General features: G+C 57.5%; 1 protein-coding gene across 3 annotated transcripts in view; it reads left to right on the plus strand.

The window, feature by feature from the left end:
- The window catches only part of TMCC2 (transmembrane and coiled-coil domain family 2), a 36,966-nt gene that overhangs the window by 16,966 nt on the left and 6,876 nt on the right, over window positions 1-13,124 (plus strand). The window contains exon 1 of one of the 3 annotated variants that reach the window (XM_036343208.1): window positions 7,752-7,987. The exons of the other annotated variants lie outside the window; for them this stretch is intronic. Within the exon in view, the coding sequence (XP_036199101.1) occupies window positions 7,961-7,987 (27 nt within the window). The 5' untranslated portion in view covers window positions 7,752-7,960. Of the gene's footprint in view, window positions 1-7,751; window positions 7,988-13,124 lie in introns of those variants that run through there. 3 annotated transcript variants of the gene reach the window in all.

Below are 13,124 nucleotides of genomic sequence, written 5' to 3' on the forward strand. Positions count from 1 at the left end.
CTGGATAGACTGAGGCTTAGAGGGAGGAATCAAGGGGCTGCTTGTCTGAGGGTACCCGGCTCGTTCATGGCAGGGAGGAGACTAGATCCGATGTTTTTATGCAAGATCTCCCGTGAGCAGGTTTGCCTCGGCCCAGGGAGGGTGGCTTGATCTCCTTGTTGACATTTCCCTCGGTTACACAGCTGCCGAACCTGGAGCTGTCCCTCCAGGGACTGGTGTGGCCCTGGGGGGATCCTTCTAGGTCGGGGGGAGGGGGGGGGGCTGCTCTGTCAGCTGACTTGCCCAGACCCAGAGGCCATTGGTTGGTGTGAGAAGCTGTGGTGGTTCCCCCTGGTCTCTGGCATGAATAGGAGGTATTCTTCTCTCTCGAGTAAACACAGCCCCACATGCTCTCTGCAAGCTCCCTGGTGATTACTAGCATCTATTTTTAATTCATAAGCCTCCCTCACTACAACACCCCTTGCCATTGTTTAGAATGCACCAGCTGGCTTTCGGACCAGAGCCCCGTCCAGAGTCCTCTCGGGGGTTGAGTTATCAAAACACCCCGGAGGCAGCCGAAGTTCCTGGGCTGCCCTGGAGAGGCTCACCCGACCCCAACCTAAGAAAGTAGGGGCCCTGGAGCCCCGAGGAGAGCTTGGGCTCCGCAGAGGGACAGGATGGGGCCCCCAGCCCCAGCCGCAGTTCTGCCCTGGTGATATGGTCTGGCTGTCATTTGTTCTCTTCAAACCCAGTTAGCTGTCTTTGAGGTTGTGCCTTAAATGAGTCCCTTTAAAACAACAACAAAGTTGTCATCTCAGCCTCACCATTCTGCTTTCTATTATTTGTGTGACACTGAGCAAGGTAACTACTCTGTCTTATATCTATAAAGTGGAGAAACATTGTCAGCATCTGCTGGCACACTGGGGCATTGGCAGGTGAACAGAGAAGGCAGGTGACACGACGTCTGGGTCCCCATCGGAGTGTGGCCTGCTCCTGGGAATTCCCGCGGCTGCAGCAGGAGCCACTGGTCATAGGTGAAGTGACAGTGGATATGGGCTGCCTCAGCGGATGAGTTCCTACCCTCTGTTTTAATGTTTTCTTTGCTGAGCAGCAGTTTCTAGAAAATGTGTACTCAGGAAAATTGAGTAACTCTTTCCTCCTGCCTTCATTACCTGGGAGCGGATTGGCAGGGGTTAGCGGCCCGTGTCCCTTTTCTCCTGTTCCTTCCTGTCTGGATCGTTCATTGCTTCCCTTCCAGCCTTGTTTACAACCTCTCCCCTGCCCTGGCTGGCGTGGCTAAGTGGGTAGAGCATTGGCCTGTGCACCAAAGGGTTCAAGTCCCAGTTAAGGGCACACACCTGGGTTGCAGGTTTGCTCCCTGTCCCCAGTCGGGGTGTGTGCAAGAGGCAGCCGATTGATGTGTCTCTCACATCGATGTTTCTTTCTCCTTCCCTCTTTTCCTCCCTCTCTCCCTCCCTCCCTCCCTCCCTCCCCCTCTCTCTGAAAAGCAATGGAAAAAATATCCTCAGGTGAGGATTAAAACAAATTTTAAAAAAACCACAAAAACCTCTCCCCAGCTGTCACCACATTCCTCCCGCCCCTCTGGGCTGTGCATGGTGTCCCCGGGAGGCTCCGTGGCGCAGGAGTGTGGGTTACAGCCAGCTCTGCCCAGCAGCCCCTGACCTTGCCCTCCTCGCCCTTTCCCCTCTGTGCAGTGTGCTCCATCCCCTCTGAGCACAGGGAGCAGCATGGCGGGTGGGGAGCTGGGAGCTCACAGAGGGTGTCTGGGCAGCCTTCAGAGACCAGCAAGGAGGGCCCAGTGGCAGGAGGGCTTTTACGGACAGGCCAGCCTGCTGCCCCCCGCCCCCCCTCCGGCTTCGAGGGCAGGCAGGGTGGGGAGAGGACCAGGTGCTGAGGAGTGAGGAGGAGGAGATGATGTCATGACTGGACAGTTCCCTGCGCCTGTGGAGGTGTTATCTCCAGGCCCAGCTGGGGAAACCAGTGGCTCATCAGCTAAAGCAGGGCCGGCTCCGGACACTCCTCCACCAGATTCAGCCTCAGGGGGACTTCCCCTCCGCCTGGCGTAAATAAGCACCCCTCTGTGCTGGGGGTGGGGGGTGGGGGTGAGGGGCCGCCCTCTGCCTGAGGCTCTTGCCAAGAAGACAGAGCTTGGCAGGCACAAGGGCTCTGGTTTATTTATGTCTGGGAGCCTGCTGGTTCAAGGTGGGTGGGGTCGGCTCTGCTGAGAGAGGTTTCCAAACATGTCCCCTCGGCAGCTGGGGAGGCCAGGCCATTCATCTGTGCGGCCTGCCGATGGGTCTGAACTTGTAGGCAAGTTACACGGGAGGCCGAAGGGGTCCCTCGGCCTGTCCGCGCAGATGCATGCGCTTTGGAGCCTGTGGCGCTGCTCCCGGTCACAGTCACTCTGTACCTGCTCGAGTCTGTGCCAGTTGCTGGGGAGGACAGCTGCTGTCTCTCTTCCCTCCTCCAGATTTCATCCTATTTCCCTTCTCTCTCCCCCCACCTCCTGCCTGGAGAGGCTCCTTAGGCGGCGCAGGGCCAGAGGCAGCCAGCCCCGTGGCCTCAGAAGAGCCTCCACGGCCAAGGCAGGCAGCTCTGTGATTTGCCACAAACTCTTGCTTCCAATCCCAGTGATTAAAAGCCCGGATTTCCCAGGGGCCTCCAGGCCCCACCACAGCAGTCTGCCTTACGGTATCTGGCAAGCCAAGTTGTGCACAGCACAGGGAATAATCAATAGTGTCGTCATAACTTTGCATGGTGTCCGAGGGTCACACGTATTGCGGGGGTCATTTTGTAAGTTACATAAATGTTATTGCGGGGGTCACTTTGTAAGTTACATAAATGTTATTGCGGGGGACACTTTGTAAGGCATAGAAATGCTGCATCGCTGTTATGCACCTGAAACTAATATAATATTGTCTGTCAGTTGCACTTTCATTTTAAAGAAAGTTCTCTCTTTAGTCTGATTTGAATTCCAGTTTCAGGGGAATCCCCTTTCCTTTTAGGGTCTTGCCAGTCAGGGGAGGGGCCAAACATGAGGACTCTGCCCCTTACCTAAAGCTCTGGCCCCAGAGGGCATGAGCAGCAGCTTCCTCTCGACTTTTAGAACCGACCGTGGGCTCAGGCAGTGTCCCCACAGGCACCTGGCCCTGGAATTAGGCTTTCTTCATCCTTTCCCCACTGACATCCATGACTTTCTTTCTAGATAGAAAGTTCCCAGTGCTCCCAGATTAGCTCTGGCTTCTGAGAGTACAGAGTCCCCGGGTGCAGTTAGGTAACATCACATTACCTCGCCCAGACCTGATGTCATGTGCTCGCCACCTGCTTGTCTCCAAGCTCAGGCTCAGCCCCTGAGGGCTGAGATGATGCCGGCCCAGACACAGGTGGGCGACACCAGTCAGGCCCCCAGCCTGCTCCCTCAGGGTCGTCGGCCTCAGCCTGGGCCTCGGCACCCTCTGACACGCACGCCCCAGCACTGCCAAGGGAAGTTGCGCAGAAGGGTCTGGTGTCAGCCCCCATGCCAGCGCGATAACCGTCTGCAGCAAGAGGAGCCCTGTCATCTGGCTCCAGACAGCGAGGAGCCGGCGCTGGTGATGTGGGCATGGGGCATGGGAGCTGGCACAGGTCTCCCAGACATAGGCACATTCCTCCCTGATCCAGCACATCCCTGAGATGTGAAACATGACCCTCGCCCCCTCTGGTGCCAGATGAGGCAATGGAAATACAGTATCACGAACCTGATCCCCGCCTCTGCCTCTTCTTTCTTTTCATAGGCACAGTTTGGGCTTTCTCTATTTATACCCTCTGAGGCAGAGGGCACTGACATAGGAGCAGAGAGGAGTGCACACCACCTATTGCCTTCCTTCTGGGCTCCCAGGGGCTCCCCGGTTTTGCAGTAGGGGGGCTGGAGGCAATGAGTGAAGTTTCTAAGAACAGTCGCCTTCTCTCCTCTCTCCAGCAACAGGCGTTGGGGTGTTGCAAGCAGCTTGTCTGACTGTTCTTGGTGCCCCCGGCCCACTTCCCACCTCCTGCAGAGACGGATCGGATGCCCCTGACTCCTTTGTCCTTTTCGACCTTCACCCAAGTCTGGATTTGGAGGATTCTCCCTGCATCCTTTTCCATCTCTCCAGATACCCCACCCCCGGGACCCCAGAGCGAGGCCAGTATCCATAGCTAGTGAATAATTCAACAGGCTCACAACAGCGAGCTCGGATCCAAGGTGATACCGCGCCCAGGAGGCCTCCTCGGGGCGGCTGGAAAGGCGAAGCCTGCCCTGGAAAGACCAGAGCCTGTAACACTAACTTCCTGATATAAGGTTTCTTCCCTGACTGCAGAGGCAGCTCCACACCCTAATACTAGCTGGGTCGCACGACTCCTCGGGGGCTCAGCGCCATCGTGGGCCAGCCCCTGGGGCATGCTGGGCACGTCCCTCTGCGCCTCCCCGGGCAGCACAGCACGCTGCAGGTGCAGAGCGCCTTCGGTCACTCACGGCGGCTCCCGGGAAGCTCTGAGCCCTTGAGGCAGCAGGAGGCCTGAGAGTTCTGTGTTCAACCCTCCCTCCGCTTTTGGTGGAAAGGAGCCCTTGGAAATTATTCTTGGCAAATAGGGTGGAGTGGAGGGTGCTTTGTTTCCTAAAAATTGCCCCCAAATAGTGCTTTCCTCGGGGTCACCTTCTCTTAGCCCTGTCAGGATCCCCTCCGCCAGGAGAATAGAGTGGCCAGGAAACCCTTGGCATCGTCCCTCTCTTTACCTGCCTGGCACCAGTTTTGATTTTTTTAAGAAGCAGCCTAGGTGCGTGGTTCTCTCCACTGCCCAGCATCTGGCTCATGACGTTGCCCCAGGAGGGCTCCGGAAACAGGAGTGTCTCTGGCATCAGACGGACAAAGGACCAGCGGGTAGCAGAGATGGCCTCCTCCCTCCCTGGAAGCCGCTGAAAGGTGGCGTGGCGTGTGCATGCGATGTCGCCCCATGGCTTTCTGGGTGGTGGCCTTGCTGCCTGCTTCTTCAGCCCCTTCGGCCAGGCCTGCCCACCTGCCCCTGGGAAACACTCCCGCCCCACCCACCCTGGTTCCTCTGGTTCATCCTGAGGAATGTGAACCTCCTCCCGCATTTCCCCAGAGGGAGGCCAGGCTCCTTGCTAACTGGGGTTCCCGAGAAAGTGCACTTTCCGGCTGCAGCTAAAAGTGAGTGTTAGGTGAGAGACCTCTGCATACTGACCATTTCCCAAGCCCCGAAGTCCAAGAGGTGAGCCTTAGAGACCGGAGCCCTTCACGGAGCAGTGCTAACAGAGATGTGACAACTCATCTGGAGCCTGAGATACTTTTTTAAGGCCTCACCTTGTATTCCGAGCCACTAAATTTAGCTGCTTTTCAGCGTTAGACTTTGCTCCTACAGACTGACTTCTCAGGTTCCCCATCTTTCAGAATGTGTGGTTCACGCTTTCTTTTTTTTTCTCCCAAGACAAAAAAGTAAGTAGGAAGATTTAAAAAAGGAAGGGACTGAAGAATGATCACAAGGGCAAAGGGAGAGACAAGAAAAATTTAATACTTAGAGTGTTAAAGAAAGAAGGGGCTTGGCATGGAAATGAAGGGAGCCCAGTGGGAGAGGGCTGGGACCCGCCGGGTGCGCAGAGCGGAGAGCCTGCGAGCAGGACCTGGCTTCCGTCCAGGGTCCCCTTCCAGGGTGCCGTGAGCCCACCTGTCGCCCCCGGACTCAGGCTAACTTGCAGAAGTGGCGAGAGTGAGGCCTGCCACCTGCCACCGCTCAGCTGCCTGGGCCTGCGCATCCCCAGTGACTTGGCGAGGTGGGGCCTGCGTCTGTGCCAGGCCCCGGAGCAGGTGGCAGGGCAGCCAGCGGACGGCCAGGACTTACCAGGAAGGACGCGTAATGGCACTTACCGAGCTCTGTGGCGCCTGTGCTTTCAGAGCCTGTGGCTTTAGCACCCACTGCAGCTCTTCCTGTGTCCTTCGGCCACTCTCAGCTGTGTCCTTACAGCAGCCACTTTCCTGGCTTTTTCTGTCCCAGGCAAAGTCTTCCAGGGGCCTTCTATACTGACCATGGCATGTGTGTGCGTGTGCGTGTGTGTGCACACGTGTATGTGCATGTGTGTGTGTGTGTGTGCGTGCGTGCGTGCGTGTGTGTACATACACAGGTGGTGACCAGTCATCTATTAAGTAAAACCTATGACGTGTTATGCTCCCATTTTACCTTCACTGCAGCCTGGGAGCAGCTAGAATACCAAGGCTGGGCTTCAGAAGAAGTCTCCAGGGCTCAGCTCATCCCCCTCTTCCCGCCGATGCCCTGGTCTCATTCCCTAAGGCCTCTTCCTCCAGGCAGCGGCTTTGTAGGTGCTGCTGCCTCGTGCAATTGTGAAGTGAGTCCGAGGCCACACAGCCTGAGCGAGGCCACACAGCCTGAGCGGCAGGGCGAGGACTGACAGCAGCCTCTGGCTCCACACCCTCCGTGTGCCACTGAGTCCCAGCCAGCACCGGGGACCGCCGTGCCTTCCTGCCGTATGCCCACTCTCAGCCAGGGGCCTCCCCAGCCCCCCCGCTCCTCTCAGGCCCTCCCACTGCTGTTGTGGACACTGAGTATCAGAGCCTCTGGTGACTCGAACAGGGTCCCTTAGCAGGTCTGGACCCGAGACCCAGGCCCTCGCCGTCCATCCGGAGGCCTTGGGCGCCTGCTTCCCCACCCAGAGCAGGAGGCAGATTTGAGAACAGTCCTCACATGCAGACAGAAACTGACTGGAGGATCGGGGATCGCCCCTGCGGGCTTGCCCAGCAGGCACCGCTGCTTCCTGTTTGCTGCTTTCCTCTTAGCAGACTGTTGCTTCACCCCTGAGCTCCACCGGCCGTTTCCTGCGTTTGTTAGTGTGCTGCTGGGTAGGTGTGTCTGGAGGGGAGCTGGATCCTCTCATTAGGGGATGCCAGCGGCCGTGTTGGGGTGACTCTCCTTAGGGTCATCTTGGTGGTTCCGTGTGGCCTGGTAGAAAGCTCTTCCGGGTGCTTCTGAGCCTTCATGATCCTTGGCAGCCTGGGGAGCGGGACCTGTGAGGGGTCCTGAGAGAACCCCAGGGCTCAGCTCATTCAGCCCCTCCCACCTCGGGGCTCCTGGAGGAGAGGTTAGGAATCCTAGCTTGGGGGAGCATAGAGAGGAGGGGCTGGGGAGGGTCGTCTTGAGTGTGAGGACCAGGCCATCTCCATTGCTGCTGCAGTAGATGACTGTCTCCCGTGGCAGCCGAGTGAGATGACACAATCACTTTACAGACATAAATACTGAGGGAGGGTCGGTCTCATGCTGGGCGCAGCACAGGGCCTGGCGTATTTGCCATCTGACCCCTGCCTTCCTAGGGACAGCAGGCCTATTTATACATAGACATTATGCAAGAGGACAAGTGCTCAGTGCCAAGGCGTCAAGTGAAAATTGAGAGAGCTTATCCTTTATAGACAGGAGGCTGCCGAAGTGGTCCCTGACCCCTGACCTCAGGCCAGAGCTGGCCCCAGAAATGAGAATCTGTGTTTTTGTTTTTGTTGGGCTCCTGTCCTCACAAACCCCAAGTCATCGGCCACCACAAATATTTGTAAGGTTTTCACAAGCCCCGGGTGGGGATTCCTGCCCCTGGTGTTTTGGCTGCAGGACCTGGCCCTGGGCCCCAGAGATAACACTGGGCCCTTCTTATCTCCTCACACCTTCTTGAACTTGGAACCACCCCATCAGCACGATCCATGTTGACCCTCAGTATTTAAGCTTTGAGTCCCTCACCAGACTCAAGTGGGTGCAGAATCCATGTCTTCTCTGACTGGTGACTCTGCCATGGGAAGCTGCCCTTAGAGAGACGCAGCAGACCCCAGAACTCTGTGGCCTCCCCACTACCCTCCTCACAGCTTGCTCTCCTCAACTGTGAACCTCTGGCCCCCTCTGCTGGCCATTCCCAGGATTTCCTGCCGATACTGTCAAGATGAAGGTCAAGGAGGAAGAGGCTGCTGTGAGTTTACCATTAAGTTTTATCTTAGATGTTTTTGCCTGGGCAGTGCTGCTGGGGGTGAGGGTAGGGGTGGGCCGGGGGGAGAGGGGGAGCAGAAGCTAGTGGAGCAATAGCTGCAGGGGTGTCCAGAGCACAGGGTGGATTTCTAGGAGAGGACCTCAGGGCAGAGGAATTCCCCGGTGAGGCTGGCTGCAGTCTGGGTATTGGAGGAAGGAGGGTGCATTGAGAGGGTGGTGCCTTAAGCCAGGGGGCAGGGCAGCAGGGAGAGGCAGAGGACTTGGCTAAGCTGGCTGCGCAGGGATCCAGCAAGGAGCCCTTTTGGGCTCCAGCCCTGTTGGCTTTGGAGAGCTTTCGATCCTGGAAGCCTGGCTAGGAGACCCACTCCCATTGGGAGGCTGAAGAAGGGTGGACTGTACCTTTTTTTGTGAGAGGGGCTGTGATGGTGGAGGGGCTGTGATGGTCCAGGCATGCACGACGGCAAGAAATGATGCAGGTGCACACGTTAGAGTTGCTTCCTGTCACCCCTGGGTCTTCCGTGCTCACTGAACTCACATGGCAACAGCTGGACTTGGGGACAGGCAGGGTGGGTTGGGCAACAGCTCATCAGAGCTTGGTCTACCGCCCGGTGAACGCTTTTGTCTCCTTCCAGATGGGAAGGAGCAGTGCGAGAGCCCCAGGGGCGGGGGAAATCTCTCAGAGCAATCCGCCACTAATCCTTGGGCTGGGCCTCAGGCGAGATGGCGGCTGCAGAGCCTGGGAGCGCCGGCACCCCTGCTCGCAGGCCCCGGCTTCCCTCGGCAAGCCCAGTGCTGCCCAGGGACTGTGACCTCGGGGGTCCTGCACGGCCTGCAGAAAGCTGGGGCCCTAGAGCCCCCGGCACCCCGGCACCAGCACAGCTTCAGGAAATGGTACCCACACGGGTGAGGCCCCTGGTGGGTGGGAGGAGAGTAGCTGATGGGTGGGGCAGGGTGATGGAGAAAGCCACTTGGGCAGTTTGTCAGGCGGGCTGTGCTCTGGGCTCAGGGTGCGGCTCCCCTTCTCTCCCTTATAGAGAACTCTTTGTGGAGGGAGAAGGAAGGAGGGGTGAGCACTGGGCCTCCAGGCGCAGGCTGCCCAGTGCTGGGGGGGCCTGTGAGGGGACCTTGTGCAGGAGGCGAGTGAACCCCGGCACTGATGCTTCCAGAAACCAGTAGCCACATGTCCCTCCACCCGGGGCTGGAGGAGCTGATGTGAAGTTACGTAGAAGGGCGTTCCTGGTGTGGCTGTTTATGTCCATGGAGACACAGTGACAGGCAGAGGGGAGTGTGACTGTCCATGAGCACTGACCCAGGGGGCCAGTGGGAGAGTCTAGAGGGAGCAACATGTTGGGCGCTGGGAGCTTTGGGAGAACTCAGAGGAGCCCCCAGGTGGGAGGGCAGCTCGGGGCCTCATCGGGTCTGTGGGAGTGAGGAGAGAGGGTACTATGGGACTTTTGTGTGGACAAAAGGGCATTGTCAGCAGGGTAGGGAAGGAGGCCATGGAGTGGAGGGTGTGGTTTTGACCAGAACCCAGGGGGGGACCTAGGGAAAAGGCCTGGCAGCTGAGGGCTAATGAGGGGTGTCCCCTAGGGACAGGGTGGGGGGAGTGTCGCTGGCTGCAGGAGGAGGCTGATCAAAGCCTCAGCCCGTGGCGCTGCCTTGAGATCGTGGGTGCAGCATGAAAGGATGAGTGGTCTTTTTCGTCTGTGTGTACCCTGCACTTCGGAATCCTTGTAGCAGCGTGAGGTTGCTTGTAAACCACAGAGGCCGGGAGAGCCTGCGCATCTGCCCTGCCCCTCGAGGCCCCCGTGTGGAGGTGGGGATGTTACTGCAGTTTTTCACTCCACTTTACCCCAGTGAACAGGCCTAGTGTACAGACCTGCTGCCCCCTGTGTACCCCGTTATCTAAGCATTTGCCTCCCAGCCCTCTGGAGAAAAGCTCAGGCTCTCAGGCACCGGTGGGACCACTGGGCGGGCTAATGTGCTCCCCTCTGCTCTCCCATTCCTGTCTCCACCTGAGGGTGCTCGTGTCAGCTGTGATGCCGCATGTCTCAGGAAGAGAGAGAGCCAGCAGCCCAGCAGCTGTGCCCGCTGACTTGGTGAAAGGGGGGCAGCCCCTGATGCCAGGACCGAGAGCTGGGGTAATGATCCTGCCTGCCATGGCTGGAGTGCCAGGTTGGAATGGGAGATGTCCGGTTCCCTCCCTCCCAGCTGCCTCTTCGCGCTGAAGGACTGTAGTCGGCCATGGATTTTCCTCTCCGCCTGGCCTGGCGTACCTCCCTCCCTCGCCCTCTGGGAGCTCATAGGAAAAGGGAATCTGGGGGTTCTCCATCCTGGGAGGGGTGCTCCGATCAGTCACGGGGCCAGAAGTGAGCAGATGGAGGCATCTTGCTGAGTCGCCTGGGACAGGCAGCTCCTGACTCACTCGCCTGCTGGGCCTTTAGCCACTGGAAGCCCAGGCCCTGCTCTGGGCCGTGTCCTGAGAGGACCTTGACCCGCTTGGCCAGGCCCACAGCCAGGGCAGTTCCGACCCCCTTTCCCGACCCTGGGAGGGAACCTCAGGGCAGCTCTTCCCGAGTGACCGGCTGCCGTGTCCTCTTAAAGGGAAGCACAGGAACCCGAGAGCTCTTTTCGTGTAAGAGCGACCTACCTTAGTGCTGGCTTCCCGCCCCTGGGCAGGACTGGACGCCCATCTCTGTGTCAGCGGCTCTGGGGACCCCCCAGGAGCTCTCTGTACATCTAGGAAGGCACTGCCTGTCCCTGGGGGTGGGGGTCAGTCTAGGCCCCTCTGCAGTCTCCTGGGAACTGGGAGCTCAGGTGTGGAGCACACACCATCGTTAGGACCCGTTCCCTCCCACACAGAGCTCCACGTGGGCTGGGGTGCTTTCTGGTCCACAATGTCTCCTGTGTGCTCCCGGCCTCGGGGCCAGGCTGCTGGGCTAGTGTGCGGAGGAAGGGCCGCTGTCCCGTGCCTGGGCCGGCTTAACACGAGGACATGAGCTCAGGCCTGGGAGGAGGGAGGAGGCCAGGGAGCCAGGGCTGGGGAGCTCCTATAATCTGGCCCAGTGCCTAATCTGGTTTTGCTTAGAGTGGCTGGGGGCGGGGGGCAGGGAGGGGAGGCCAGGCCCTGTGAGCCATGTGCAGGGCTGCTTCCAGGGTCTCACAGGGGCAGGGAGAGGGAAAGGGCAGGTAGGGCCCTGGACCCTAAAGACAGCGTCCCGGTTCTGGCTCCTCCAGGACGTTCATCCGCACTTCCCGGAGCCCAGTCTCTGTGAAGAGTCAGGGCTTTGACGCGGGCCCTGGCTGGCGGGCACCCTGCACAGGGAGCGTGCCGTGGCCTCCCGAATGGCCTGGCGTAGAAGGGGCTCACGGAAGAGGCATGGCCTCGCTCCACAATCTCCTCTCAGACCTTGCCCAGCCTGTGCGCAGGGGTTAATGCGGGGTCAGGTACCTGTGGAGTGTCCAGCCCCTCTCAGGCCGGAGAGGGGGGGAGGGGCCCTGGGCCAGGTGAGCCCCTGACAGTGTTGAGAGAGGAACAGTGATGCCTCTGTAGCCAACGCCGTTTGTGCCCTGGGCTGGGGGACCCTGGAGTTCCACCCGCTAGTGACCGGGATTGAGTGACCAGTGTTGCTCTTCTTTTTACTCACCCAGCCCCAGGAAGGGGGTTGGCAGTGAGTTAGCAACAACCTCTGCTCTCCTGCAAATGGGGCTATAAGATGAAGGACCCACATACCCTCCACAATAGGACATTGGTTGGACCTGCAGCCCAGGCTAGCAGGTGGGAGGACCCTGGCCTTGCACACTTCCAGGTGTGCAACCATCACCTCTAGTTCCAGAACATTGTCCTCACTCCCAAAGGAAGCCTGTATCCATCAAGCAGCCACTCCCCATTTCTGCCTCCCAGCCCTGGCCACCACTAAGCTGCCTTCTGTCTCTATGGATTTAACTGTTCTGGATGTTTCATATAAATGGGATCATTTAATAATGACCCTTTGTATCTAGTTTCTTTCACTTAGTGTAATGTTCTGAGGTTTGCAGTGTTGTAGCACGTGTCAGTACTTCATTCCTTTTATGGCCAAAAACATAATATTCCATTGTATAGATTGACCAACTTTGTTTGCCATTTACTATTTGATGGGCATTTGAGTTGTGTCCACCCTCTGGCTATTGTGAATAGTACTGCGATGAACATTATGCACAAGTATTTATTTGAATACCCATTTTCAATTGTTTTGGGTATATACCTAGGAGCAGAATTGCTGGGTCATTTCATTTGGTAATTCCATGTTTAACTTTGAGGAACCACTAAATTGTTTTCCACAGTGGCTGCACCATTTTACATTCCCACCAGCAAGCTGTGAGGGTTCTAATTTCTCCACATCCTTGCCAACGGTTGTTATTTTCCTTTTTAAAATTACAGTCATTCCAGTCGGTGTGAAATGTTGCTTAATTTATCCTTACTTGTTTTTGAGCGCCTTCTGTATGCCCTGAGGTTGTACTGCCACTCTTGACTTACTCAGAGTGACTTGTTTCATCTTCCTGATAACCCTTTGGTGTAGGTAGAATTACACCCCTTTTCTAGATGTGAAAACTGAGTCTCAGAAAAGTTAATGACAGATCCAAGGGTGCACAGCTGCTAAGTGAAAGCTGGGATTCTAAACTGGTGTCTGACCGCAAGTTTAGTGCCCTTTCTGTTCCCAGCATGGGTCCTATCGCCTGTCTCTTTGCTTTTGCTGTTTTTTTCAAATCTTTCTCCTTTCCTCATTCTCTGCTTGTAACATCCCTCTTAACAGCTTTCTCCTTCTGTGCTCTCTTTTTCCTTCCTTAGTTGAAGCACCCTCCCTCCTTGTCCCTCTGCCCGTCTTCTGCCACCTCCTTGGCTCTCATTTGCTCAGCCACCCCCTCTCCCTTCAGTCCTTAAAGGACACCGCTGCTGTAGGGGGTGCCTGGGGAGGCCAGGGCGTGGAGAGCGCCCCCTTACTCCTGCGTGCTCCCTTCCTCCATGGTGACGAGGGCGAAGGGGATGTTCTGTGACTGGAGACGACCAGCAGGACCCAGGCATGGCAGACCTCAGTGAGTGGGGAGTGGAGGAGCCGCGAGGAGGCTGGTGTCCTGCTGCA

The sequence above is a fragment of the Myotis myotis genome, unplaced genomic scaffold, assembly GCF_014108235.1.
Source record: "Myotis myotis isolate mMyoMyo1 unplaced genomic scaffold, mMyoMyo1.p scaffold_m19_p_18, whole genome shotgun sequence".
Classification (NCBI taxonomy): Eukaryota; Metazoa; Chordata; class Mammalia; order Chiroptera; family Vespertilionidae; genus Myotis; species Myotis myotis.